Source organism: Talpa europaea, assembly GCF_964194135.1.
Source record: "Talpa europaea genome assembly, chromosome: 2".
NCBI lineage: Eukaryota > Metazoa > Chordata > Mammalia > Eulipotyphla > Talpidae > Talpa > Talpa europaea.
The window spans coordinates 10,991,551-11,018,391 of NC_140068.1; the positions used below are offsets into that span (position 1 = coordinate 10,991,551).

Sequence of the window (26,841 nt, forward strand, 5' to 3'; positions counted from 1 at the left end):
TTATTAACTTTTGAGTTTATCCTACATAGAATTCATTGAGATTCTCAAATGCAAATATTAACATTTTTTCCCATTAAATTGAGTAAATTTTTGGCCATGGTTTTTCCAAATGTTCTTTCTCCCCATTTATTTCTTCCTTCTCCTTCTGGAATTCCCATTGTGTATCTGTTGGTATTCCTGTGGTGTCCTAATGTCCCTGAAGCTCTCTTGAAATTTTTTTCATTTTTTTCTTTGTTTCGGGGGGGCTAATTTTAATTGACTTAACCTCAGTCTATCTATCTCATGGAATTTTTCTTCCCAGCTAAAATCTTCTGACCTCTGTAACATATTTTTCATTTTAGTCATTGTATTTTTAAACAGAATTTCTATTTTTTTTTTTTTTAATGGTTCTTAGCTCTGTCACTATTTGGTGAGATCATTCTCATACTTTCTTTTGACACAGTTTTCTTTACTTCCTTTGTTACTTCCTTGTTATCTATAATAGGTTAATGTCTTTGTCTAGTAAGTTCAAAATCTAGACTTCCTCCTTTCTCAAGAATGATTTCTACTGATTGCTTTTTTTTTCTGCATGAGTCATCTGCCCCCATTTTTGGCATGCTTTGTAATTTGTTTTATTGATATTTGCACATTTTTAGAGAATGAAATGCTGGTAGGTCTGGATATCAGATTTTTTCCTCATCCCTCCAGCCAGGAAGGTGTTTTGCTATTTCCTGTAGTTACTCTTTGCTTAATGGCCTCCCCGAACCAATTCTGTAGTCTGTATTCTTTACTTTGCCCTGCTACAGAAATCTCTGCTTAGTTAGCTTAGTGCTTAGCTAATGATTAGATGGATTTCCTTAAGTGCCTGAATGAATAAGTTGTTGACCCTTTGCTGAGGGACTTTATGTTGGAGCATACCTTGAATATTTCAGCAACTTACAACTCTTACTTGGCTTTTGAATTCTGCTGGTCTAGATACTCAAGGTCAGCTGGAGATGTGAGCCTTAGGCATTCTTAGGTCTTCTCTAGGCTGGTTGTGCACATAGTCCTACGCTGCTCCCTACAGATGAATTCCCAGGAATATGCTGAGCTTTTTCAGAGCCCCCTCTGGATATCTTAGTCCCCAGATTTCCCTTTCAAGTTTTTTGATCAGCCTCCTGTTTGCTCCAATTGGTATTTCCACCTCAGGCTACAGTGACTTTCTTTCTAAAATGCCCTGTGCTAGGACTTTCCTAACTGAGCAAGCTGAGTCAGTTCAAATAAAGATAAGCTCTGTTAGTAATATTTTCCAGGGAGCTGCCAGACAGATCAAATAATGCCAGACAAATTTCTGGAGATGAGGCTTTTTTTTGAGAACTAAGTATATTTTGTTTCCTCTAGCAGCTGCTAGGCTGCTGTTTTTCTCAGTTACTAGGGTCCTGAGTCCGGTTGTCAAGACTATTTTGGAGCTGGGAAGAAGGAGTGGGCAACAGGGCAAGTAAAAATGCCATAAAGCTTACTGTTCTTACTGAAAGTCAGTCACTTCTTGAATAAAATGCTCTTCATTGTTCCAAGCCTTTTGGTTAATTTCCAGAGTTCTGAACATGTTGCTATTTGACAATTTTTTGCCTGTAGTGTCATTGTTTTTGTGGAGGAACAGATTTTTAGAGGTGCTTACTCCATCTTTCTAGAAGTATTTCCTTCATAAACATTCGTTTCTATACTGTACACACACATACACAAACACCGCCACCCACCCCCCAGACGTGTCTAGGACCTGTCAAGGAATATTTAATTTTAGGCCAAGACTGCTATGGTTTTTGAATTATCTATTTTTCCCACCTTTTGATTGTTAGGTCTTTCCATTGCAGTTTCTCTATCCTTGTTAATATGCTACTTCTAATATGCAGTGTGGTTAACAATCAAACAGGTAAATTGGTTAGCAGAACGTTAAGTTTGCATGATTCACTGCCAAGTGTGTAGACCCGTGACATTTTGAGTGCTTTTGGCTTTTTTCCCCTATGTTCTGAAAATGAGGTTTTTTGTATCTGAAGGAAGAGCGAATAAATTGTGACACCCAAGCCATGGTCGATAGTAGCTCCAAATTCTCCCAGCTGAGTCAGATTATATATGTAGTTTTATAGCTAATAATGGGAAATATGCTTTAAGATGATTTTGACCAAAGGCTTCAAGGTACTGGTAGCCGGGTGGAGAGTGACGAAGCTCTAAAACTCTGATATATGAGCAGTAATTGGGAAGACTGGTGATATTTCATTAACAGAAAGGAAAATCTGGAAAAAATGTATTGGAATATAGAACAGGGCTGATATGGAATAAAATTATTCTGTACTTTAAAATTCAGAGGGAATAAAATTATTCCCTCTATAACACTCATGCCCATGGTTTTGAATCAGTATAAAAGAAGTTTCTAATGAGAACTGTCCAACAATATATGCGACTAAGCACTAACCACGGTCTGGCCCTAGGAGTCAAAGCTAGACAAGAAAGAATCGTTATTCTAAAGCAGCTCATTGAACAAAAGCTAAGGCCTTAAAGGGATTTTAAAAAGGCTAAATGGTCCCCTGTAAGGATCCTGAATTGGATAGAAAACTGGAGTATTTAACAGTAAAGCTTCATTCAAAAACTGACATTTCAAGAATTTAAGAGCTACTGTTTGGAGTTCACTGGCACCTTTGCAGAGCTGAATGATGATTTTAGGTCAAGAAACACTATTCAAGTGTGAGCCTAGAGTCTCCAAGGAGTACAATCTATTTTTGAATTCTTTCTCCCCAAGTCTCTTTTTGGTCATTAAATCAAGTATCAAGTTGGAGGCAAGGTATCTTTACTTTAGGGGTTTACTGACACCTAGTGGTAAATATGGGTAGTAACATAATCTAAAATGTTGCTGAACAATAAACAAAATGATCACAAATAAAAATGTTTAATATTTATAAACATTGTACGTGCATATAGCAAAAAATTGTTTAAATATTATCTTAAGATAATTTTATCCTACCATTTCAAAATTTTATTTTTTTTAAAGATTTATTTATGCAAACAAGAGCTGGGGTATAGGCCAGAGATGTAGGGGGTGAGAGGATTCACTAGAGACAGAGTGGGGAACAGAATAGGCAGACTGACTGACTGAGGGGAGCAGTGGGCAAGACAGGAGAAGTCTGCTTCGCCATGTGGTTTCTTCCTGGCTGGCCGGGAATTGAACTCGTGCTACAGAGGCTACAGATTGCTTCATAGTGCGGTGCTTAACCCCTTGCCCCACCAGGAAGGCCCCACTTCAAACTTCTAAGTGTCTTTTTTTTTTTTTAATTTATTTATACAAGCACTGGGTACAGTCAGAAGCACAGGAGGGTGAGAGAATTAACCAGAGCCAGAGCAGGGAACAGAACAGGCAGACCGACAAAATACACTGCTGAGGGGAGCAGCGGGTGCGGCAGGAGAGGTCTGCGTGCCATGAGGGACCCTCGCCGGCGGCCAGGGATGGAACCGGTGCTGCAGAGGCTGCAGGCAGCTTCGCAGCCCAGTGCTCAGCCTCTGTGCCACCAGGAGAGGCCCCTTTTAAATGTCTTGATTCCTTTTATTTATAAGAAAGCCTATACTGCCATGACGGTATATTTTAACTCCTACATTTCAGTTATGCTATTTTCATGGTTCATGAAAAACAAAAACAAAATCATCTAACCTATCAATTTATTAAATTTTACTCTGTACGTTGAAGTTGCTAAAACACAAAGGTAAATACATCCTAATTCAAAAGGAGACTTACAGACACCAACACACCACCACCGACAGTAATTTTTCATAATAGCAATGTCCTATTTGTAACATTCTCCTTAGGGTCTCTGAGAGTGAACAAACTCAGAGACGGCTGATTAGACCTAGGAACTGGGGGTAAGAAACAATTGGTGCTAACTGGCCTATGGGGAAATTAAATCCATGTTGGGCTTCTTGAGAATGTTGTTATGGTTAATAAATAAATTGAGGCAAGTGACTGTATCTGTCAGTGAACTATAGAAAATATATAAAAATTTTCTGTAAGTCACCTGTAAACAAAGAGAAAAGCAAAATGTGTTTTCATTAGTAAGTAAAGCATATAAAAATTAGGTTTGTAAACAAAAAATTTAGTGGATATGGTTGATAAGTTTTCATAACATGATAAGAATATGAAAGTTTTCCAGGTCAGAAGAAATGGGTACCTTTAACATTTTGAGGGTCATGAACCAAAACCTGTTGATAAGCAAATGCAGCTTTCCCATCTCCACTAAGATGTTTAGAGGAATTAAACACCATCACACAGTCTGAAGATGTGATATGTTACCAGAGTTTAAAAAGATGAGTGACTTAAATGTGTTAATGTTAAAAAGTCTCAGATACACTGTTCGGTGAAAAATGCAAACAATACATTTACTTATATTGAGAAAAGTCAACCCACTATTTCCAGGTATTCAAATATAAATGTCTTGGAAAAGTCTAGAAGGCAGATACTTAAATGATAACTGGTTATCTGTGAGAAGGGGGTGGAACTACTTAAGGCTGATTAGGGACTCTGGCTTTACTGGCATGGCCTGAAATTATTTCATAGCAGGAGAGAGAAAAATTAGACCAGACTATAGTCCTAGCTCATAGAATCCTTAAGCCTTACTTGAATATTGAAGATGGAAGGGGTAACTATTTGTTTAATTTTATACAAATGAAAGAAGAGTATTTACCAGCCTTTGCAAAGAGGTGGGATGGCTTTCAGTAAGACAATGCTGATGCATTCTTAGAGTAAACTGAACAGTTTTCCTATAGAGGAGAAACGCTCAATGGCAGACAGCACCGTCACCAAATGTTAAACATCATACTTACCAAACAAAGAACTGATCCACTAAGGAAAAATACATTTGTTTGTTACAGGCAGTGAGAAAGTTGGTGTGACATAATTCTCACTGGTTACAATATAGCTTCTAGAAACTCAACTACCAAATAAATGAATTAAGTATGAGGTTTTTTTTAATAGTAGCTTTTATTTCAGCACATTTGACTCACCTGGTCCATTAGACAAAAAGACCTGTTGACTAAATACAACATAATTTCCACCTCCTGAGGGGCCTCACACATCATCACCTGACCGCTGGTCAAGCCAACCGTCTGTGGGTCCAGAGCGCCCTCCACGGACAGAAGTCCCTCCCTAGGGATTTTCTGTCTGTCTTTGCTCTTCCTCTTCTTCCATGAACCTCCCCTCGGGGGATGCCATGTTCTCCAAAAACCTTTCCTCGAAAGGCGCCTGCACCAGGGAGTCTCTCTCCTCCAGCAGCCTCTGTGCCTGTGGCGGGAACTCGTCCTCCCTCCACGCGTCTCCGCTGGCCTCGGCCTCGCTGAACCTGCCCTCGGGCTTCGCGGGTGGGCCCTGGCCCTCCTTCCACTCGTACATTGTCAGTCTCTTCTCCACCACCTCACGAATCAACACTGAAAAGTCACACGCACAGACATCAGGACGACGTCGTGTACTGAGCAGCTCCCGCACAGCCGAGGAGCGTGAACCACTCGCGGGCACTCCCTCCCCCAGAGTTAACCTCACAGCAGTGGGCGCCTCGCTTCAGGCCACCGGACAGCCCCCGTGAATGATGCTCAGTGCCTGCTCTAACCCAGTCTCACTCATAACATAATGACAGAAGATATTAATTCTGACCAAGTGGAGAACCAAAATAATACTGAAGGTAACATTCGCACCTTTGGTCATAAAACAGATAAACTGAAAAACGACAGAAACATCACTAAAATGAACCTCCTCTTTCATATTCTTTCTACTGAAAAATTTCAGAGATGACTTTTAAATACATTAAAAACTTACTGTCCAGCACGGTCCTGCCCACCATACTGTACTCCATGGCCTTGTCCACTTCGTTCATGAGCCACGGGAGGAAGCCTATCTCGATGTCTGCAGCGAAAAAGGGCTCATTTTAGTAAGTGCTTTTAATGCATCGTATAGATGGGAGAATCATCAACACTGTTTTCTTAATACAAAATATTAAATAGATTCATACAGCAGTACTCTGCCGTCATCCCTATGTATGTTCTGGTTAATTTCTTTTCTGCTGCTGCAGAAATAATATTTGCAGAACTATGAGGTCTTCCCCACAGTCCAAGCCTCCAGCACTGACTCTGAGGGTGGGGTGGGGTGGGGGAGGGGGTGCTGGGAGCAGGCCCCCTCCAAATGCCAGGCAGAGTTGGGGTTGAGCTGTGCCTGTCAGGAGGATTCTCCCACGGGAGGTTTGGGGCCTACAGTCTGGCCGGGACTGGGAGGAGGATGGTCAGAGGGCAGCTGAGAACAAGGCCATCTGGAAGTGGGTCTTTCCATTAGTGATAAATTCAAAGTGAAATGGAAGTCTGCTGTGTAAGCATTTTAAAAATATGGCCCATTATAATTTAGATTTGAATGTTTCAAATGGCTTCTTTGGGGGTGGGGGGCAGGCCCAGCATCTAGTGGTGACTTTTTATTGGGGTAACACTAGAATGTGGTAGAAAATTGTATCACTATTATATATAATTTTGTTCTGAGGCATAAATCTTATTTGCAAATTTCTAAGTTATTTATAAATGACTTTCCCAGCCATTTATGAACGAAAGAAAGGCTTCTGGCTTCAGTAACAAACAGCGAGACCCGGCTAGATTCCAGGAAGAGGCCAGGCAACAGGGAAGAGCTGGGCCTGGAGCCGCAACCGGGTCAGTCCACACCTTCCCACTTCCCCGAGTGCTTCACTTCTGGAAGCTTCAGTGTCCACTTCTGAAAACTGGAAATAAATCTACCCAATTTGCCTCACAGGGCTACTGGGAGGGCCAAATGGTATCACATATGAAAAGACTATAAAAATTAGAAAATGTAATATAAATGTCCGCTAATAATGTCTGTAATCTGACCTTTACGTCCTATTCATATTACATATGCATCGAGTATGTGATCAGTGAAGATTAACATTACTCGCATCTGCCCAAAATAGGGCCTGTGTGTGGTGTCCCGGGGATTTAAGTGCTTTTGAGTCGAGGAAGGAGAGTGACAGTGAGAAGATGGGGGTGCTCAGCCTCTGCTTGGGCAGACCAGCTCTGTCCTGTGCAACAGAAAGCCGGGGGCAAGGGCAGGGTGCAGGGCTCCTCCCGTATTAATTCCCACACCTAACACGGTGCCTGACTGAGAGCCAACACCTATTTTAAGGCATAAATGGCCCTAATAGCTGCCCCCAAAGGGGTTTGATTGGAAGAGAAAGTCACTTGAGAAGTTGCCTGCTTGTACGTGTGTGCCAGCAAACACACCACTCCATAGACATGACATCTACTGCCTAAGAGACCTCATGTCCATGTGAGGAAACTGAGAGTCCTGAAGCTAACCATGAAGCTAGGACCCAAATCCGTTTCTCACATCAGGTCTATGCAGTCTTTCTACTACCTCTATTGCTTCTCCGCGAAGACAAGTATCCTAAGTCACAATACACCACTTCTTGGTGATGCTTTGTATTTAAAACAACTGTAATTGACCTTTGTGAGTCAGAAAGATTCCAATTCAAAATGACAACAGGCCTGAGCTAAAACTGAACTATTAAGAGGCTACTTATTTTTTTTTTTTTTTGCCATAGGATCTAACAAAATCCCCACAAACCTCTTTCGATGGGATCGTAGAAGTAGCCCCCCTCCCGGAGACTGTCGAAGACGGAGGGGAACAGGTCCGCCAGGTAGCGCTGCGCAAAGGCGTGTGCTGCGATCTTCTGCGCTGTCTCGCTGTTCTTGTTCACCATCTCCCACTGCTGCTGCTTGCGCCGCTCCTGAGAGGGAGAGAGAGAGAGAGAAAGAGAGAGACACACGTGCTCAGCCCAGGCGGAGCCTGCTCCGGTCAGCAGCCGGGCATCTGTTGGGACGGTGAGCTGTCTGCTACAGCTTCCTGGAAGGGATCATGCTCAGTGAAATAAGCCAAAAAGAAAAAGCAAAATACCGGATGGTCTCACTCATAGCAGGAATCTAGAAAACTTAAATAAGGGACCAGGAAAATGAATAACTATAAGAAAGTGAAAATCAAAATCAACAAAAACTATGAACCAGAGACACTTTTTGGGGGGTGGGGGGCGGGAGGGGAGGGATTGGGGTCAGAATGGGGGGATTGCAATTGTATGGGGAATATAAAAATAAAATTTATTAATTAAAAAAAAAGATTTGGATGAATTTCAACAGCTAGTAGGTAGTGGGTTCGGAAAAGATGGAGCTTCAGGTAAAACTCATCTCCTAGTCCATTTTCATGTAAACTACACTCATGTCTCCTTTGATTGCACTGTGCTTTACTGAGATCCGCAGATAATGTGTTTTCTACAAAGTGAAGGTTTGTGGCAAAGAATAGGGCTCGCTGAAGGTTCGGATGCTGGTTAGCATGTCTCAGCAAAAAGCATTTTTTTTTTTTATTTTTAAAAGATGTATTTATTTATGCATATAAGAGCTGGGGTGTAGGCCATAGACCAGAGGTAGAGGGTGAGAGGATTCACCAGAGACAAAGTGGGGAACAGAACAGGCAGATCCACTGAAATACACTGCTGAGGGGAGCAGCGGGCAAGACAAGAGAGGTCTGCTGCGCCATGTGGGGTCATCTCCCTGGCCAGGGATCGAACTCCTGCTGCAGTGGCTGTGGATTGCGTCATAGTGCTGATACTTAACCCCTGCACCACCAGGGAGGCCCCAAAAAGCATTTTTTAATTAAGGTATGTGGGTTGCTTTTTAGACACAATGCTATTGCATAGTTCATAGACTTTGCCTTGTGTCAACATAAGTTATATGCACTGGAAAACAACACCTTAGTGACATGCTTTCTTGAGGTGCTCTGAGAGCAAACATGCAAAGTCTGAGAGGTCTGTAATTTCAAGATCTGCCTGTTTTGACTCTATGGATGCAATCAAAGGAAAATAGCCCCTATCTGTGCTTTAATTAGATTATCATAAAGTACAGCTGCTGTGAAGACTGTGGTGACTTAGCTGTGTTCAACTAAAGAATGTGGGCCAATGACTTGCCTTGTTCTTTGAATTCATAGATGTTGAAATGGTTCTGAAAATCACGAAACCTCTTTTCTTGTTGTTGCTTCTTGTCGAGCATATGAAACCCCCTAAGCCCACACACTTTCTTCTCTGCTCCCATGGAGAAGTGGGAGGATTAATATATTTTCTAATTGTCTATTGTCAAGGTTTAAGCAAGTAGAAATTTAAATGATTTATATTCCATGTTTTGTAATATAGTTCCTAACAGTAAATAAATGTTTTTGATACTGATTTCACTGATTATTTCAGCAAAACTAAACTGCTAGTGTCCATTTTATATTTGTAAGCAAATCTGTTATTTTAGCATAATCTTTGTCCTAAACCCTGTGCTCTTTACACATTCATTTTGGAGGGAAACTGGAAATCCACTCCATCAGGCATGGTGCAGATCATCCTAACAGCCAAGTGACCCTGTGTGGGGAGTCAGGCTCTTTGGAACATTCTCAGTCTCTGTCCTTGGTACAGCATGGGACGACAATCATCACGAGCCCCTGGAAGAGCCTACAAGCTCCCTGAGCCAGCGTTTCCTCACTGGAGGTTACTGGCCTACTGGAAGAACAAAAAAATTTTAGAATCCAAAGTTCTAAAAATCTACGCTCTAAATAATATTCTCTAGAGACCCAGCAGTTCTGGCATAGCCTCAAAGGGCTCTGGTCACTGAGGAAGCTCCAGGATTCTATTCAGACTCTGCAGCTTCTCCCTGGCCCACCTTGATGTAATTAATGCACGTTCCCTCCACTGCTCCTGGTGTGGACTGAGGGCAGGTCAGGGTGTTTCTTTCACTAGGACCCTTGATACTTAAAGAGTATCTTTCAGTGGGGAAATAGATCATTTAAATAAATCCATTTAGGGCCTCCCTGGTGGCGCAAGGGGTTAAGATGCAAGCTATGAAGCTATCTGCAGCCACTGCAGTACAACTTCGATCCCTGGCCAGGGTGCTACCCACATGGCACAGCAGACCTCTCCTGACTCGCCTGCTGCTCCCCTCAGCAGCATATTTCAGTCAGGCTGCCTGTTCTGCTCCCCACTCTGTCTCTGGTGAATCCTCTCACCCCCCACACCTCTGGCCTGTGCCCCAGTTCTTGTATGCATAAATAAATAAATCTTTTTTAAAAAATCCATTTAAAATGTTGGAAACTCTAGTTAGATACATTTTTATATCAGTTAGAATTTTGAAAACATAGCTCAGGCTATGGGTGCTCTGTGGTCTATAGAGAGGAAGCCCCGGGCCGCACACACCATAGGCCTCCTCTAACCCATTTCTAAAGATTTTTAGCTCGATGGCATATCACATGCAAGCTCGAACATAATCTGTTAAACAGCCAAAATACTATCTGCAAAAGAAAAATAGAATGCTCTACTTTTTCCTCCCGGTGCCGTCGCTCCTGCTCTTCGAGTCGCTGAACTTCGGCCAGTTCGACGTTGCGCAGCTCCTCGTAGTTGTACTGCCGCGCCTGCAGCTTGGCCAGCTCCTCCTCCTCCATCACTTCCAGAAGAGCCTGCTCAATGGTCTTTCCCACCAAAACTTCTAACATTGGCTTAACTTCAACATCAAAGTCAAAGAGCTTAAACACACAAAACAGAGCACATTAAAAACTGAAGCATGAACCGAATGCTCCATGAAGCATTATCCAGAAGAAGCAACAGCAGAGTCCTATTCAGTGTCTTCTATGTGCCAGATACTACGCTGGTGTTTTATCTGTCTTCAAGTAAATCCTCAAAACAGCCCGGCAAGGCACACAGAATCACAGGATTTTATAAACAAAAAGTGATTAAGTCAAAGTTATGAAAAGACCTATGCAGCCATCAAAATGAACCCTGATACTCAAAAATTTTAAGATCAAACTCTGAAGCCCCGGGAAGCCCATGCCTTTCTTATTGTCTGCTTCTTCTGCTTAATTTTTACTGGTTGCTTTTAATTAGCAGGCCTCAGCCACAGAATAATGGATGTTGTGGTGTATCAGCTGTAGGATAGGAGGCAAATATACCCGCCAATGCGGGTTATGAAGACATAGTTTCCAGTTTAAACAACAGTTCTTTCACATTCCTTCAAGTCTTAAATCTCATTTAAGTCAGCACACACATAACCTCTGCCTCCTTTAATTTCACAAACCTGGCTATGCATTTCAAATTGTAATCCTAAAATGTAATTATTTTAGGTTAGTTTCTAATAGGGATTATCTTCATGAAAGTTATGCAATCAACTAATGAGTAGAATCTTTTATACCAGAGATAGTATTTTTCCTTATTTGGTATAAGTCTCCTTTATATTCACACATTAAAAGCAAGCATGGCAAACACATGAAATAAAAGACATGGATGTTCTAAAAATATTTCTAGTAATTTTCATTCCTTATAACAAAATAAGAGAAAAACATTTTCAAACACTTTCGGTACTCCAGGATAAAATTATTATAGATAAACTTGAAAAGCAATCCAGTAAGTAGGCTCTTTCTGTTTGTGAAATGGTTTGTACCCATATTAACCTTTTCCCTACAGCTAACTTTACCTATTTATAGAGAAGACAGGGAAGTTCAATCATGTACTATACCTCTCCTTCTAGTATTTGGGTGGCCACATCCATGCCAGTTTTGGCAGGAATAAAGAGTGGTGTGGGTGGTCTGTCCAAAAATGCATCTGTTTGGCATTCCATATCAACTTCTATTATGCGGTCAGCAATTTCTTCGAGGTATAATTCTAAGAGAATATCATACACATTGAGTTTGAGATTCTGGTCTGTTTAAAGCATATATGTGTATCTGAAACTTCAGCTCCTTTACAACAGAGTGAAGTGGATTAGAAATAAGCCTTAGAATGAAAGTGCCCATGACAAGGTTCACTTCTCATATGGAACTCAGTCAGTGTCTTTATATACTGAAAACCATCAGGTTAGCCAGGCTGGAAGAACCAGTGAATGCTGAGAGAGCACTGAGCTCTGTCTATGCAAATGGAACTAAGGAAGACATGAAAGCATAGATGTATACAAGGACAAGGTCTACAAGAGAGTGGGGAAGCTAATCACTCATCTACATAAATGAGTTCCAAGATAGTAAAGGTATAAAGATTTGAAAATTCCTAGATATTAAAAAAATTATGCGCCATGTTGCTAGGTTACCTGGTGTTTCACGTAGCCTATCATAAATAGACACAGGGAAACACATTCTGCCTTAGGAATAATTTCTGTGAGGCAAGGCAGTGTGGCATCATGCAAGGGACATAAGAACTGGAGTTAAATGCTGAACTAGGCAAGTTGCAACCTCCTAGGGCCTCAGTTTCTTTATCTGTAAAATGGATCCTAATTATCCATCACATAGATTGTAATAATAAGGGAGAAACATAGGGAAAGGACCTGGCAGAGTCTCAGATACAGGAAATACTCAGCAAAAGGTGGCTGTTGTGGCATCACTTAATAATCTGATGGCATGAATAAACACTAACATTTAACTCTCGCAGAATTGTGACTATAGTGACTAAACACAAACATGTACTCATTTCAGACTTGGCCTCAAGGTAGGGATTACAGCATGGACTGGCTCTCTTCCCTTTGCTGTCCAGAAGGAACCCCACTGAATCCATGCGCCATCTTAGCAGGGTTCCAGGGGATTCGGGAGTCCTTATGTTGGTCCCAGGAAAGCACCAAGTCATGTCTGATTATCTAGAGTCTGTCAACAACAGCTAGACCCTGCAGGTCTCCACAGATGAGAACAGTTAGGCAACAGAAGCCTGGCCCTGGCCTGGGAGAGCCTGTGGCCCTGGGGAGTAAACACAGCGACAGGGGAACGAGAGAGGCCCCACAGGGGAGAAGTAGGTGTGAGCTCAGCCCAAGGGGCTCATTTTCCTCGGGAGACAAACTGAATGTCCGAGCAGCGCTGCCTTGCTCACTGTCTTCTAAGCCCAACAGTGACTCAGGTTGGGCCATAAGAAGAAAAGGGGGGACCTAATCCCAATTTGGGGATAGATTATGTGAAAAGGGCTAAAAGAGATCAATTTGATCGTAGCATTCTTTTTTTCTCATACCCATCTCAACTGCTAGCCATGTCCAATATAATAACATACACTACTAATCTACCGCAAGGATTTCTCCTACCAGGTCCTGAAGACTTCCCCAATAACACAAGTAACAAAGATCATAAACAAATGAACTGACTTAGAAAACTGAGTGAGCCTGTGGCTGGGGTGCCTGTGGCTGGGCCACATACCTGTTTGCACGTCCACATGCTTCCTGCCGTCCACGGGCTCCGGCGTTCGTGGTCTCAGCTGGTCTCGGGCTCGTTTTTTGGCAAGAGTCTTCCTCTTAGCCTGATGCTGTTTCTGAGCCTCTACAGCGTCAGGCCGCCCGGACTGAGGGTGACAGAAAAGGCCTCTAAACTTTAGAACATATTTCTCAAAGCACATAGAACTGCTATTCCCATAGTGATTCCTGGAGAGTCTGAAAGCACTTCCTGATCCCCAGAGGCTTAAAATCTTATTTCAACTTAGCCAGGCAATCCCAGCAGGGATCCACGAGGAACTGTGAGTGTAGCTGCAGGCTGGAGCACGCAGTGCAGAATCCCATCTCGTAACCTGTTCTTCCTCATTCAAGCATGTTTACCACAAAGTCCCGGGTGCCTAGTAAAACTGAGGTGACCATTTGGTTACAGTACATTTTAGAGTGTCACTAAGAATTTGAAAAGCATTAGCATTTTTTAAACCTGAATTTCATTTGTCCAGAATTTCCTTAAAAGATATATTAGCTCAGAAAGAAAACATCTTCAGTCCAAATGAGGTTAGCCAAGTGCACAGAACAACAGGTGACTTGGGCTGGAAGTATTATTCACAGAGATTCTGCAATATCCAGCAGTCCTTGACTCCACGTCCACGTCTTGTTTTACAGTCATTTTCAAGGTAAACATGAAAGGAGGGGGGAAATGTAAATACTTCGCATGAAAAAAATTTCATATATAAAATGAAAATTCTTAACATTGATATTGAAATGGCAATGTAATAACATTAAAGCTTGTTAAAAAAAATGACCTGTAATCCCACATTCTTAATACAGTGGCTACTGTTACTTGAATGTGTACAGTATTTCCGAAGTTGTGCTATCACAGATATGATGTGGTTTTGCTAACGTTACATGACCATAAGCTTTCACCCTCCACACTTGCCTGCACACTTACCTGACATAGTGGAAAGAAAAACATGAGTTCTGAAGCTTAAATTCCAACTCTTCAATTCTTTAGTTAGTAGGGCTAATAAAGCTGAGACTAATAACCTAAGTTTTCAGATACTCAGTCTTCTCGTGCGTACAATGGGAAAGCTAGTAACATCTCAGGTTTTGGTTGTAAGGAGCAAAACCCATGATAACGTAACGAGTCGAACATAAGACCTGACAGAAGATATTATGCTATAAATAGCTCTTCCTTCCTCTCCTTTTATTGCAATATAATCACACCAAAGAAAGATCTTCTATTACCCTATTTTCCTGATAAAATTACTCATCTAATTTTAGGACTGTTCAATGAAGTCCCTTTTTCTTTGTGTATATAGTTTCCATTTTTATTAATCATACTCGATCTATTTCCATTTTCTTAATGGAATAGGATCATCAATGTCAACTCTTGAAAGCTTTGGGGTTCTATAAATGCCACAAGTTCATTTAAAAAAATGCATTGCCCACCTGAACTGTTTGGCAAGACTTCATCTTTTTTATTTTTTATAGCTGAGTAGTATTTCCTGTGTATATACATCACACTGTGTATAAATGCTAATCACTCATCTCAGTACTTAGGGTACTCAATTAAATATCCTAAGTTGGGTACTTAGATTGTTTCCATAGCTTCGCTATTATAACAGTGCTGCAGTGAACACAGGAGTGCAGCTATCCCTTCAAATTAGTGTGTTTGCATTCTTTAGGGAGCTACCTAGGAGTGGAATTACTGGATCATATGTTAAATCTATTTTTAACATTTTGAGAGACCTCTATCCTGTTTTCGATAGGGGCTGCAATAGCCTACATTCCCACCCACAGTGCAGGGGCTTCCTTTCTCTCTACCCTTTCTCCACTTTGAATTCTCCTCTGTTGGAGTTTCAAGCAATGGGTAAAAGATTTCACACATTCCCAGCGCATGTGGGAGTTTTCTCTGGAGATCAAAGAGCAGATTTCTGGCCAAGGAGCTCCCACGTGGGCCCAGGTTCTTCCGAGTGGATTGAGGGTTGGGTTTCACTTCAACGATCTGCCAGTGTAGACTCTGATGGCGCACAATGAATGAGGATCTGCGCCCGAGCGTTTTCTGTCACTGCACATAAAACCCCGTCTCCCTGTGGACACTGGGTCCACTCTTGCTTTCTCCCCACTCGTGATTTCTCTAACTGCTTTGTCAGTTGCCTGCACATGTGGGTGTTTTCTCTGGAGATCAGAGGGTGATGCTGTTCGGCTCCCCCCTGGAGTGAGTGTCCTGTTGCTGCAGTGTCCCAGGCTGGAGGACAGCCTTTCAATTTCCCTGCGGGTGAGAGCTTCTCTGACACCTGGAACCTGCAGCTCTTCACAGGTGGGGGCCTGTCCACAACGTTCCTGAGCATTTTCTCTTTCACATGAGGTAAGTTTGCAGCAAAATAGAATCATTTGGCACATGCCCCACACTCACAGTTTCTGGCTGCATGGTGTTCCCATGCTGCATGGTGTAGCCAATTGGAAATGTCTCTCAAGACTGGACCACTGGTGGCCCGGGTGGATCTCCAGGAAGGCCGCAGCTGCCCGCTGTCCTGGCCTGTGGGTCAGAAGCACTCTGTTCACAGGGGTCTCACGCCCTCTCGCCACTGCGGCCCCTCACAGGGCGATGGTGAAAGGACCCTGGGGTGCAGGCACTGAGCATGAATACGCCTGCATCTCTCAGCAAGGAACTAAGCCCAGGGCTCCCCAGCACCACACGGTGAGGCCCAGGAGCCTCTGCGCCCACCAGGAAGGCCCCCTTTCTCCTGAGGTCAGCAACACGGAGCCGCCTGCCTGAGCTGCGGCCATTCTCTTAGCGTCCTTCCTCTCAGAACAACTTAATCTCTTTCATTGGATTAGCACCAGGATTTGACAATCCCCTTTCTCGCTGGTCCTGGGTGAACTCCTGCCGCTGCTGTCAGCCTCCGTGGCCTCAGGTGAGAAGCCACTGCCTTTCCAGCCGGGTGACGCGGCACAGCTCCCCAGCTGCGCTCAAGAGTCAGTCTCTGGCTTTGTCTGAGTGGGAACTTGAGTGTGGCGCGTCTTGGTGCCACGCTCTTTGATTTATCCTGCTGGACGGCACCCGCCTGCCCTTCGTGCCCTGGCTCTCAGGCAGGCACTTCGCATGCTGTTGTCAGCACCAGGCCTCCGCGTGCCCTTTGGGACCCCGGGCCGTGGGGTGCGCCCGTCTGCTGCTGCTCCTCAGCAACCCGCGGCTCCAGTCTCCGAGCCTGTCCTCCGTGATTCGCCCCGGGCAGCCCACGGATGTGTCTGTGACCCGCAGATCGTCCCTCAGTCATCGCCAACAGATCCACCCTGAGTTTTAAACTTTGGTTGTTATGTTTTTTTTTTCAGTTTAACATTGTCCATTTTCATATTTTCTGTTTCTTTGCTAAGGTTTCCTGTTTTTTCCACCCGTCACAAGGACGGTCGTAATTGTTTACTCTGATGGGGACACATTTATGATCTCGGCTTCAGAACCCGGCGCGGCCCTTCCCTGCAGGCCGAGGCTGCGGCCACGGGCTCCAGGCGGGCGAGGAGGGCTCGCTGTGACCCGGATGGTCGTGAGACTCTGGGGCTGCAGAAGTGACCCCTTTAATCCCGGCGGCAGGCGGGGGTGGGGAGGGACACCCCACCCAGCTCCTCCCAGCACCCCGAGAAGGCAGAGTGCCTCGTCTGCCTGATGGGGGCAGGTGGGGGGCTCAGCTGCCCGCTCACTGGTGTGGGTTGTGCAGCCTCGTGTTCTTTCTTGTCACCACCAGGTAGGGTTGAAAATTCAGTTTCCTCCTGGCTCTGCTGATGCCACCCCCGCGAAAATAGGGCACCCATTTCAAAAGTAGGGCACCCACTTGTACCATCTCTTACCCCCTCCCCGCCCCCAGGCAAGGGCGGAAGCTCAGCTTCCGGCTGGACCAGAGGGTGAAGGGTGGACCCTTCCTTCCACCCGGCCTCTTGCTGCCCCAGAGGGGTGAGGTCGAGCTCCGGGGAAGGGCAGGGGGCCGTTGCAGGGTCTCAGGCTGCAGGAAGGCTGGTCCTCAGAAGGGTCTCTGTTCCCGGCCTCCTTCACCCAGACTGTTGGATGGAGGGGGCAGGCTCTTCTCAGATGGGTCTGTAGGGGTGGCAGGGTACAGGCTTCTCCCAGTTTAGTGGGAACTGAGGGAGGCACAGAAAACCTGGGGAACCCAGTGCCCACTCTTCCTCAAGTCCTGACCAGCCAGTTCACTCCCTCCCTTCCACCTTTCAGAGTGTTCCTAAGCTGCCTGTGCTGCCTCCACTGGTTTTCAGCTGTAGGAGGACGAGAAGGAAACGGTTGACTCCTACTTGTCGGGAACTGGAGGTCTCAGTGTAGACTTGTAAGATAAGATAAGGTTTCGTTCACGAAGAACAAAGGAACCTATGTCAAGTCAACACGACATTGATTTCTTAAGAAAGGGCAACAAAAAGGTGAGTCTCCTTTCTGTGTTTGTTCTGGTTGTGCCAGGGAACACTCCCGCTGCCGTGAGAAAATGTGCAAACTGGTGTCTGGATCACGCAGACTTGTGGGTGCCAAATGCGGGCCCTGAACTGGCTGTGCCAGGACTGCCTAGAGCCGCGTGTTGAGGATGCACGGGCCTCATCCAACCCTGCAGGTGCCACCGCACTCAACCCAGGAGGGCAGGAGCCTTCCAGGTGGTTTTGATGGCCCCTGCTTCAGAGTGTCTGACACCCACACATTGCCCCATGGCTTAGGTGCGCATGTCACAGAGCACGTACAGATTAGCGCAAACCATCACTCTACGTCACACCAGGATTCCTCATCTCTGTACCCACAATACCCTGCATAGGCCTGAAACTCAATAAATAGTTATGGGCATTAAAGAAGCATATTCCCACTCTTTATGACCATAGAATCAGAGTACAAGAAAATATAAACCAACCTAAATCTATCGGGCCAGTGCTACTCACTGGGCCTTGCACTAGTGCTGTCTGCCAACTGTTAGAACTGGCCAGTCACAATCTAAGTGGAGAAACAGAGAGGAAAAGTTTGGAAACTATTAGCACAGTGTGCCAGAGTTCTATTGAAACCCACAAAAATCCTGCAACTTGTATTTTTGTGACCATTTTTGCTGAAATACACGTAATGTACAGCTAGGTTGTTCTATCCATTTCTAGGTGTGCAGTTCAGCGGCGTTAGGTCCACACACACTGTCCCGCAGCCACAGTGCCATCCACCAAAGGCCACCTCTGTACCCACTAAATAACAACTCCCCTCAGGCCCCTACCTTCTGGCAACCACCAGCAGGCTGGTATTTTGTATGTCTCCCGCCCGACCCCATTTTCCTAGTAATCCATCTTTATTTTATAAATGTTTTAATCTGCAACAGATTAACATTAGAGCAGAGAACTGGTCCTCCATGGGGGTCTGCGACTGGAGGACTCACTGGCTGTGCCACCTGCAGCGCGTACGTGTTCCCTCGGATCACCCTCCGGTCGTACATTATGTTTCCGTACCGTATGGGTTCTTCAGGCCTATAAGACAGCAAATCCCGAGTCACTACCACCGTGGAGTGCTGGCATTTATGACGACAATACAAGTTCAATACCACTTAGACTAAGATGAAAATGCTGGAAGAAAGCAGGTTTTGGCTTAGCACAGTCCATTAAATAAGGAGACAAGTGGCTACTATTTATGGAATGCTTACTATATGCCAGACCCTTCACATGTATTATTTCATTTATTGCTCACAATAAGCTTCAAGTAGGGAATTATGATTCCTCTTTGACAGAAGAGGAAACAGACTCAGACAGGAGTCTGCTCAAGGTCACCTGGCTAGTAAGAGGCAGGGCTGGATTAGGCAGCTGCCTGCTGACCTCGATCAGGTGTGAGCACTGCCTGCCAGGAAGGCTCCAGCCCTGAAACACTCAAAAAGGTTTGATTCAGGGTGGAGAAGTTATGTTGCTAGAAGAATCAGGCTTAAAAATAAAAATAAGTCACATTTCTCATTGTTCTTTAACCTTAAGGATACTTTTAAATGATATTTAAATGTCAATACAATTTTAATTTGGGGGATCAGAACAATCATTAGGGCCTCCCTGGTGGCGCAAGGGGTTAAACACCGCACTATGAAGCTATCTGCAGCCTCTGCAGCAAGAGTTCAATCCCCGGCTGGCCATGGAGCAACCCACATGGTGCAGCAGACCTCTCCTGTCTCACCCGCTGCTCACCAGCAGTGTATTTCAGTCAGTCTGCTGGTTCTATTCCTTACTCTGTCTCTGGTGAATCCTTTCACCCACCCCCCACCCCAGGGCCTCTGGCCTGTATCTCAGTTCTTGTATGCATAAAAAAATAAATCTTAAAAAAAAAAAAGAACTATCATTAGTGAAAAACATGCAGTTGATACTTTTATTTAAAGTTCTTCAAACGAGAACCTATTTATGGCTATGAAACCAGACGTGGACCCAAACCAATAAGGGCTTCTACCAGAAATGATTTTGAGAAGGGTAGTACATTGCATATTTATCATAAATGAAGCCACTATTGGATAACCTGACCCCACGATTCTTAAAACCCTGTCACGCCTCAGGGCCCATCCTCCTTCCCTGCAGGGTTCAGCTTAGCAGGCTACCAATGCCCAGAAGCTCTTTTCTAGGCTCCTCCTTTCCACCCCATTCTTGAGCCTGTTTGCTCCTCCTGCGCTGGAAGATTTCCTTGGGGCTCAGCCCTTCATCCTGAGTGGACCTCATCCACTCTCAAGGCTTTACTTATGAGCCATATACCTGAAGATCCCAATTTTAGTATATCTTTAGTTAGGAACCTTCCTCTGAACTTCAGGCATGTATATGCAATTGCCGTACCCAGCTCCACCTCACTAAGATGGTTCAAAAGCCACCTCAAAATTATCATCCTCCCACTATAACTTGTTATTTAGTGCTATTTCATTAAATGTATCACTAACCACCCAAATGTTTAATGTAGACGTCTGGGAGTCATCTACGACTCCCTACATCCAGTAAGTCCTATTGATTATATACTGCAAATTTTTCATGCATTCACCCATTTCTCACTGCCACTACTACCTTGTACTTGGACTACTGCAAAAGTCTCTTAACTGGGCCTCCCAGGTGGTGCAACGGTTGAGCGCTGGGTTGCGAAGCTGCCCGCAGCCTCTGCAGTGCCGGTTCGATCCCCGGCTGCTCTCCGGCCACGGGAGGAGGGTCCCGCATGGCTTGCAGACCCCTCCTGCCGCCCGCTGCTCCCCTCAGCAGTGTACTTTGGTCCTTCTGCCTGCTCTGCTCCCCGCTCTGGCTCTGGTGAATTCTCTCACCCTCCTGCTCTTCTGACTGTACCCAGTGTTTGTATGTATCAATCAATCAATCAATAAATCTTTAAAAAAAAAGTCTCTTAACTGTTGGCAACAACATTTATCTTTTAGAATGGAAAAATCCAAATATAACTCTGTTTGACTAAAGCCTTCTGTACTAATTAAAGTAACAATGAGGACATTTTTCATTCTATCAAAAGTCAAAAAGAAAAAAAATCCTAACATCTATTGCTGGAGAGGATGTGCAGAAAGGATATGTGTGAACATTCCTGGAAGAAAGGCATATTGTTTATATTAAAAAATATACAACCTAATAATCCCACTCTATGAAACTGCCTCAGAGAAATAAAAAGGCCTGTCCATAGGTTGTTTATTAAAACCTGCTTGTTTGTAGCTAAAAATTTGAAGCAGACTGAATACCTATCGATAGTGGAAAATGTAACAAGGTATGGCACATCCAGGCTGGAGGGTATCATGCTATTAAATATAAGTGGAGGGATCTCTACGAAGAAATAAGTGAGAACATTGGTTGAGAACCGTGTATAACCCTGGCCCATTGCTGGGAAACAGAGAAAACCCTTGTACAAGTGCAGCTGTGTTACAGATCCCTTCCTTGTCTTGTGGAGAAAAGTACAGAAGCATTTGTGCAAGCCTGTTAACATGGCGAACAACACTAACTTGGGGCCAGGAGGTGAGCAGTGTTGCAGGGGTCAGGGGTAGATATTAGGCTGCACTACGCGTACTCCCATGCACCAATGCTTTGAGCACTTTTAGGAAACTTAAATATGTCTGTATATGTACATAGGAGATTAGGAAAAAAGGAATCAGATCTTGTAAGATGGTGGGGGGCGGGGAGAGGAAGAGCCAGCTGCAGATTTATATGTACAGTGTGATCTCATTTTGGAAACCTCCCATCTAGGTGTACATATGCTCATAGACACATCAGCACAAGGTGCTAAATCTGGTCACAATAGGGAAGTAGTAGAGAGGGTAGGAGACAATTAACATTGCCTTTATGTATCCTTAGCTTTTATTTTTCATTTGCTTCGACAAGTATATTATTATCTTTGTAAACTGAAAGTCACTGAGAAGGATAATTTTAAACTGAAAAATCAAATACGTCCCTCCACCATACCACACACAATTCCAATGGATGACCTGAATTAACAGATTACATCAATATACCAATTAACTCTATAAAATTGTAGCTAATGATTTTTATTTCATCTGTTGATTTTTATTTCATCTTGTTGTAATGATTCGCAAGCAATCACTCAAAGGCACCAGAAAATGTTTTTAAAAAGAGTCTCTTTTAAAATTGAAGCTTTTAGGGCCTCCCCGCTGGCGCAGCGGTTGAGCGCTGGGTTGCGAAGCTGCCCACGGCCTCTGCGGCGCCGGTTCAATCCCTGGCTGCTCCCCGGCCACCGGAGGAGGGTCCCACATGGCGCGCAGACCTCTCCTGCCGCCCGCTGCTCCCCTCAGCAGTGTACTTCGGTCCTTCTGCCTGCTCTGCTCCCTGCTCTGGCTCTGGTGAATTCTCTCACCCTCCCGCGCTTCTGACTGTACCCAGTGCTTGAATAAACAAAATAAATAAATAAATAAATAAATAAATAAATAAATGCCTCTAAAATTGAAGCTTTTATAATAGAAATAATTGCTCTTCAACTGTAAATTTTCTACTTTGGTCTTCCTCAAATGATAGGCATTTCTTTCAAGTTTTTGCCAGAATAAGATAATTATGAATTTAAACTCGGTGTCTGAAATAAGCGTCGGGTTACACTGCTGCTGTTCAGCCATTCATTGACTGGTTTGCGTGGAATGTTTATCACCTGTCAGGCCCGTCCTAAGTGAACCCCGGTTCCCGCTGCCCCACAGCCTGCATTCTTGAGAAGTTTTGCTCATTGCAAAATTTGAGGCTTTCACGGAGAGAACTCTAAGGGGATCAACACGCTCCTGGTCCTTTCTAAACACGGACGTTGAACAGTATGGGCAAGCGGGCGTACTGAAAACTACACTTTGGGGTCCAGCCCGGGGAGGAGGGGGGTCCAGCCTGATTCCTGCCCAAAGCTTGGACAGAGCTCGCTTGGCCCGGTTCCGGGCGCGCCGTCGGTGCGCCCCCCGCGCGCTCCGTGCCGCCTGCACACTGGGCTCCCGCCACCCGGGGCGCGCCCTGTGCACTGGGCACGAGCCGGGGAACCCCCGCCGGGCGCCGGGCACCGGGCGGGCCGCCCCCAGCACTGGCCGGGATTCCGCGAGCCAGCCGGGCCCGCGCAGCCCCTTCCCGCGGCGCCCCGCACCGGGGGCCCGGCCGGGCCGCGAGGGGGGCGCGGGGCGCGGGGCGCGGCTCACTCACAGCGGCAGCAGGTCGTCCCGGTAGCGGCGGCGCTGGCAGGGCGGGGGCCGCGGCCGGCTGGTGTAGGTGTAGGTGCTCATGGCCGGCGAGGGGGCGTCCGGCCGCCTAGGGGTGACGGTCGGGGTCGGGGCGCCCAGCTGGCGGCGCAGCCGGGCTTCGAGGCAGGCGGCCGCGGAGGCGGGGCGGGCGGCGGGGAGGTGTACGCGGTGCCACGGGCAGGGATTCCGCGACGCGGGCAGCGTCAAGGGCGGAGGCGGCGGGCGAGACGCGAGGCGGCGGGAGCGGGGGGCGGGAGCGGCCGCGCTCGGTTCGCTCCAGCGAGCGCAGAGCCCGCCGGCGGCGCCCGCATCGGTTGCCAGGCAACCCCGAGACCCGGCCGGGGGCGGGGCCTGCAGGCAGTTCCGGCGGGCGGGCTTGGCGGGGCGGGCGGCGCCGAGAGGCACTTCCGGCTCCTGGCCCCGCCCAGCCGCGCCGCGCGGGCCGGGGCGCCTGCGCGTTAGGGGCGCCAGGGCCGGCCTGGTGCCCCCGGGGGCGCGGGCTGAGGTCCTCGCGGGTCGGCGGCCGACCCTGGCCCCGCCTAGGCCTGTGCTGGGGCCGGGCTGGTGTGGGCGCCATTCTCACCGGCCCACGCGCTGCGCTCTCCCTGTGGCGGGCGCCGTCGGCTCTTTGTCCCCGGCTGCGCGGCGCCCGGGCGCCCGGCTCTCTGACGTGCCAGGCCGGGGCGCGCACCCCGGGCCTCCCAGCGCCCCGGCCGCGCTCCCCGGGCCCCGGGCCGCTGCACCCGAGTCTGCTCGCGTTTCGCACCAGCTCCTCTGCCTGCGGCTCTGCAGGCAGCACCCCAGCTTACACCCCTGCTCCCCGGCCGCAGGGCCCACCCTGCAGGGACAGGTTGGGGCGCTTTTTTGAGGCTTTTAGGCCCCCTGGCTCCTAAATCAGCCAAGTCCCCGGTTCTGAAGACTGAAGCATCAGGGGGTGTTTTGTTAAATGTTAAAATCTTGTAGTTATGTAACAGGGTGGTCCCCAGGAAAGGGGGAGGTTCCCTGCCCCACCCAAGGGAGGGTGGAGCTGAGCAGGGAGAGAAGAAGCTGGAGAAGAGACTGAGGAAGGAAGCAGGATGGAGCCAGAAGACCCTGGGGAGGTGCATGGAGCCTAGAGACATGTGAAGAAACTGCGCTTGTCTTTTGGTCGTGGACGGGGTGACACAGATGTGGGGGAGACCCGTGGGGAGGTGACAATGGCAGCTTTTATCTTGATGTTGATTTTGCTCTTTTCCTTCGGGGCTTGTCTGGTTGTTTCTGACCCTTTTCTGTGGGTCCCCACTGGAAGGTGCTTTAGACTTGTGCAGGCTTTGGGGCCTTGCTGTGGGCCAATCCCATTTGGATGGACTTTTACCCACGAGGGGACGGGTAACTTTGGGTGCTTCATTTAGAAACTAGACTCTCTGCCTTACCTGTATTGTTTCCTAGTTTTATTAAAGTTCCTTCCCATTAAAGTCTCCTATGTTTTGTATTGATGCGGTGGATGGCAGAACCCATTTAGAATAGGCAGGTTTGCGGGGTTTGGGCTGCCCCTCTCCCTGCCCTATAACAGTTAGTGTAGGTGAACCCCGAATTACTGGGCCTGGTGAGAGCGAGCGAGTGTGGGTGTATTGAAGCAAGAGGAAAGATCTGACAGCAGGAGGGAGCTCAAGAGAGGATGCGCTTTGCTCCAGCCTTGTCTAAAACTACACCGTCAGACTAGCTGTTGCCCATGTGCTAGAGTATGGATTAGGCACTAGGTGGTCCGGAAGGTCCATGGTGGTGGTTTTTCTTTTCTCTAATTATCCTGCAACTGGATCTTATGCTACTTGGTGGTTAGTTCAGCAACATTTTCAGCAAGACACTTCTATTTTTCTGGGAGGCATTTTGTTTCTTCTGTTGCCATATTGTTTAAAATCACTGTCCCGTGTCTCAGCCTTTCCTGTTCCCCCGGTCCTCCTGGTCTCTGTCCCTCTCAGTGATCAACTGTTTGCATTTGCCCCAGATCAGCTGAGTGCCGCCTGGAACTAAGTTCTGCTGGATCTAGCCCCAACTTCCGGCCAGTTCATGCTTTTGTGCTTCGGTTTCCCAATCTGCAAAAGGGGGGTTATAGAATTTTTCTTTTAGGGTTTGTCATGAGGATTAAAAGCATTAATACATATAAAATACTTAAGTCTGTGTCAGTAAATGCCTTTCTATTAAAAAGGTACATCCCTCCTGTGCTTTGTAGCTTTCGGTATAAAGCAGATATAGGCATTGTAACCCTACTGTAAAGGTATATGTTGAATGCTACAGATGAAAACTGCATGAAGAATTTAGGGCTGATCACTTAATTTTGAGGTTATTTATGACAGGTCTAGAGGAAAAAAATAACATTAAATTGTATTCAATAAACACTAGGGCCTCCCTGCTGGCGCAAGGGGTTAAGACGCAACCTGTGAAACCCCGCAACCACTGCCACACGATGATCCCCAGCCAGGGAGCTACCCACATGGCGCAGCAGACCTCTCCTGACTTGCCCACTGCTCCCCTCAGCAGTGTATTTCAGTCAATCCATCCATTCTGTTCCCCACTCTGGTGAATCCTCTCACCCTGCACACCTCTGGCCTATACCCCAGTTCTTGTATGCATAAATAAACAAATCTTAAAAAAATTTGTTTTTAAAAAAATAAACACTAGTGGACTCCCTGGTGGCACAGGTGGTTGAGCGCCACACTGTGAAGCTGTCTGCAGCCCCTGCAGCACAGGTTCGATGCCGGTTGGCCAGCGAGAATCCAGCCACCTCTCCTGGCTGGCCTGCTGCTCCCCTCAGCAGTGTATTTCGATCAGTCTGCCTGTTCTGTTCCCTGCTCTGTCTCTGGTGAATCCTCTCACCCTCCCGCGCATCCTTCCTGTACCCCGGTTCTTGTATAAAAATAAATAAATCTTAAAAAAAAAAACACACTAGTGTTTCGATTGGCAAGGATCTGGGGGCGAGCACATTCAGAATAGCTGGCTCAGAAGCTCCAGGTGCACTTGGAGAACTCTGAGTAAAATTATATATGTACCCATATATGTACATTAGATAATGAAGAGAGCTAAGGAGGAAAAGCAGGGAACAAGGCTGGGCAATATCAGAAGTAGAGGGCCTCCCCTGTGGCGCAGCGGTTGAGCGCTGGGTTGCGAAGCTGCCCGCGGCCTCTGCAGCGCCGGTTCGATCCCCGGCTGCTCCCCGGCCACCGGAGGAGGGTCCCACATGGCGCGCAGATCTCTCCTGCCGCCCGCTGCTCCCCTCAGCAGTGTACTTCGGTGCTTCTGCCTGCTCTGCTCCCCGCTCTAGCTCTGGTGAATTCTCCCACCCTCCCGTGCTTCTGACTGTGCCCAGTGCATGTGTAAACAAAACAAACAAACAAATAAATAAATAAAAGCATGCCTCTATAAAAAAAAAAAAATATCAGAAGTAGAAGCTGACATGGACATTTTACACTTGTCAGGGAAGACTCACTAAGCAGGCAATACACTCTTGAGTAAAAACATGAGGAGGTGAAGGAAGGAAACCTGGGATTTTGCAGAGCATTCTGGGAAGCAGCCAGTGCAAAATCCTGAGGCAGATACACACCAGATTTATCCAGTGACAAGGGTTAAGTACAGTGCGGTGGGTGGAGCAGAGCAGAGCCTAGAGCTCTGGGACTGGAGGCCAGGACTAACTTTCACTCTGAGGTTAAAAGCCCCAGAGAGTTTTGAGTAAAGTTTGACATAATTTGATTGAAAAAAAATATTTTTTTCTATGCTGAGAATAGATTGATGTGGGGCAAAGTCAGAATGGAGAGATGAAGGAAGAAACTGTTACCCAGGAAGCCAGGCTGGGGGTGGCTTGGATCTGGGAGGAGGTGGTGAAGGAGGCGAGAGGTCAGAGCGCCAATCTGCTGGAGGTAGAAATGGATGCCAAGTGGGGCGTGAGAGGACAAACAGGAGTCAG

At 46.3% G+C, this 26,841-nt stretch overlaps 1 protein-coding gene across 1 annotated transcript; it reads right to left on the bottom strand.

The window, feature by feature from the left end:
* Positions 1–5,143: 5,143 nt before the first annotated feature.
* On the bottom strand, positions 5,144–23,481 carry RSPH3 (radial spoke head 3; the record flags this gene model as incomplete). Its single annotated transcript, XM_084257790.1, has 9 exons — positions 5,144–5,421; positions 5,807–5,893; positions 7,607–7,769; positions 10,382–10,585; positions 11,572–11,717; positions 13,220–13,361; positions 18,633–18,720; positions 22,867–23,382; positions 23,444–23,481. 9 exons carry the CDS (start codon positions 23,479–23,481, stop codon positions 5,144–5,146), a joined length of 1,662 nt encoding a protein of 553 aa, XP_084113916.1.
* Between the last annotated feature and the right edge of the window lie 3,360 nt (positions 23,482–26,841).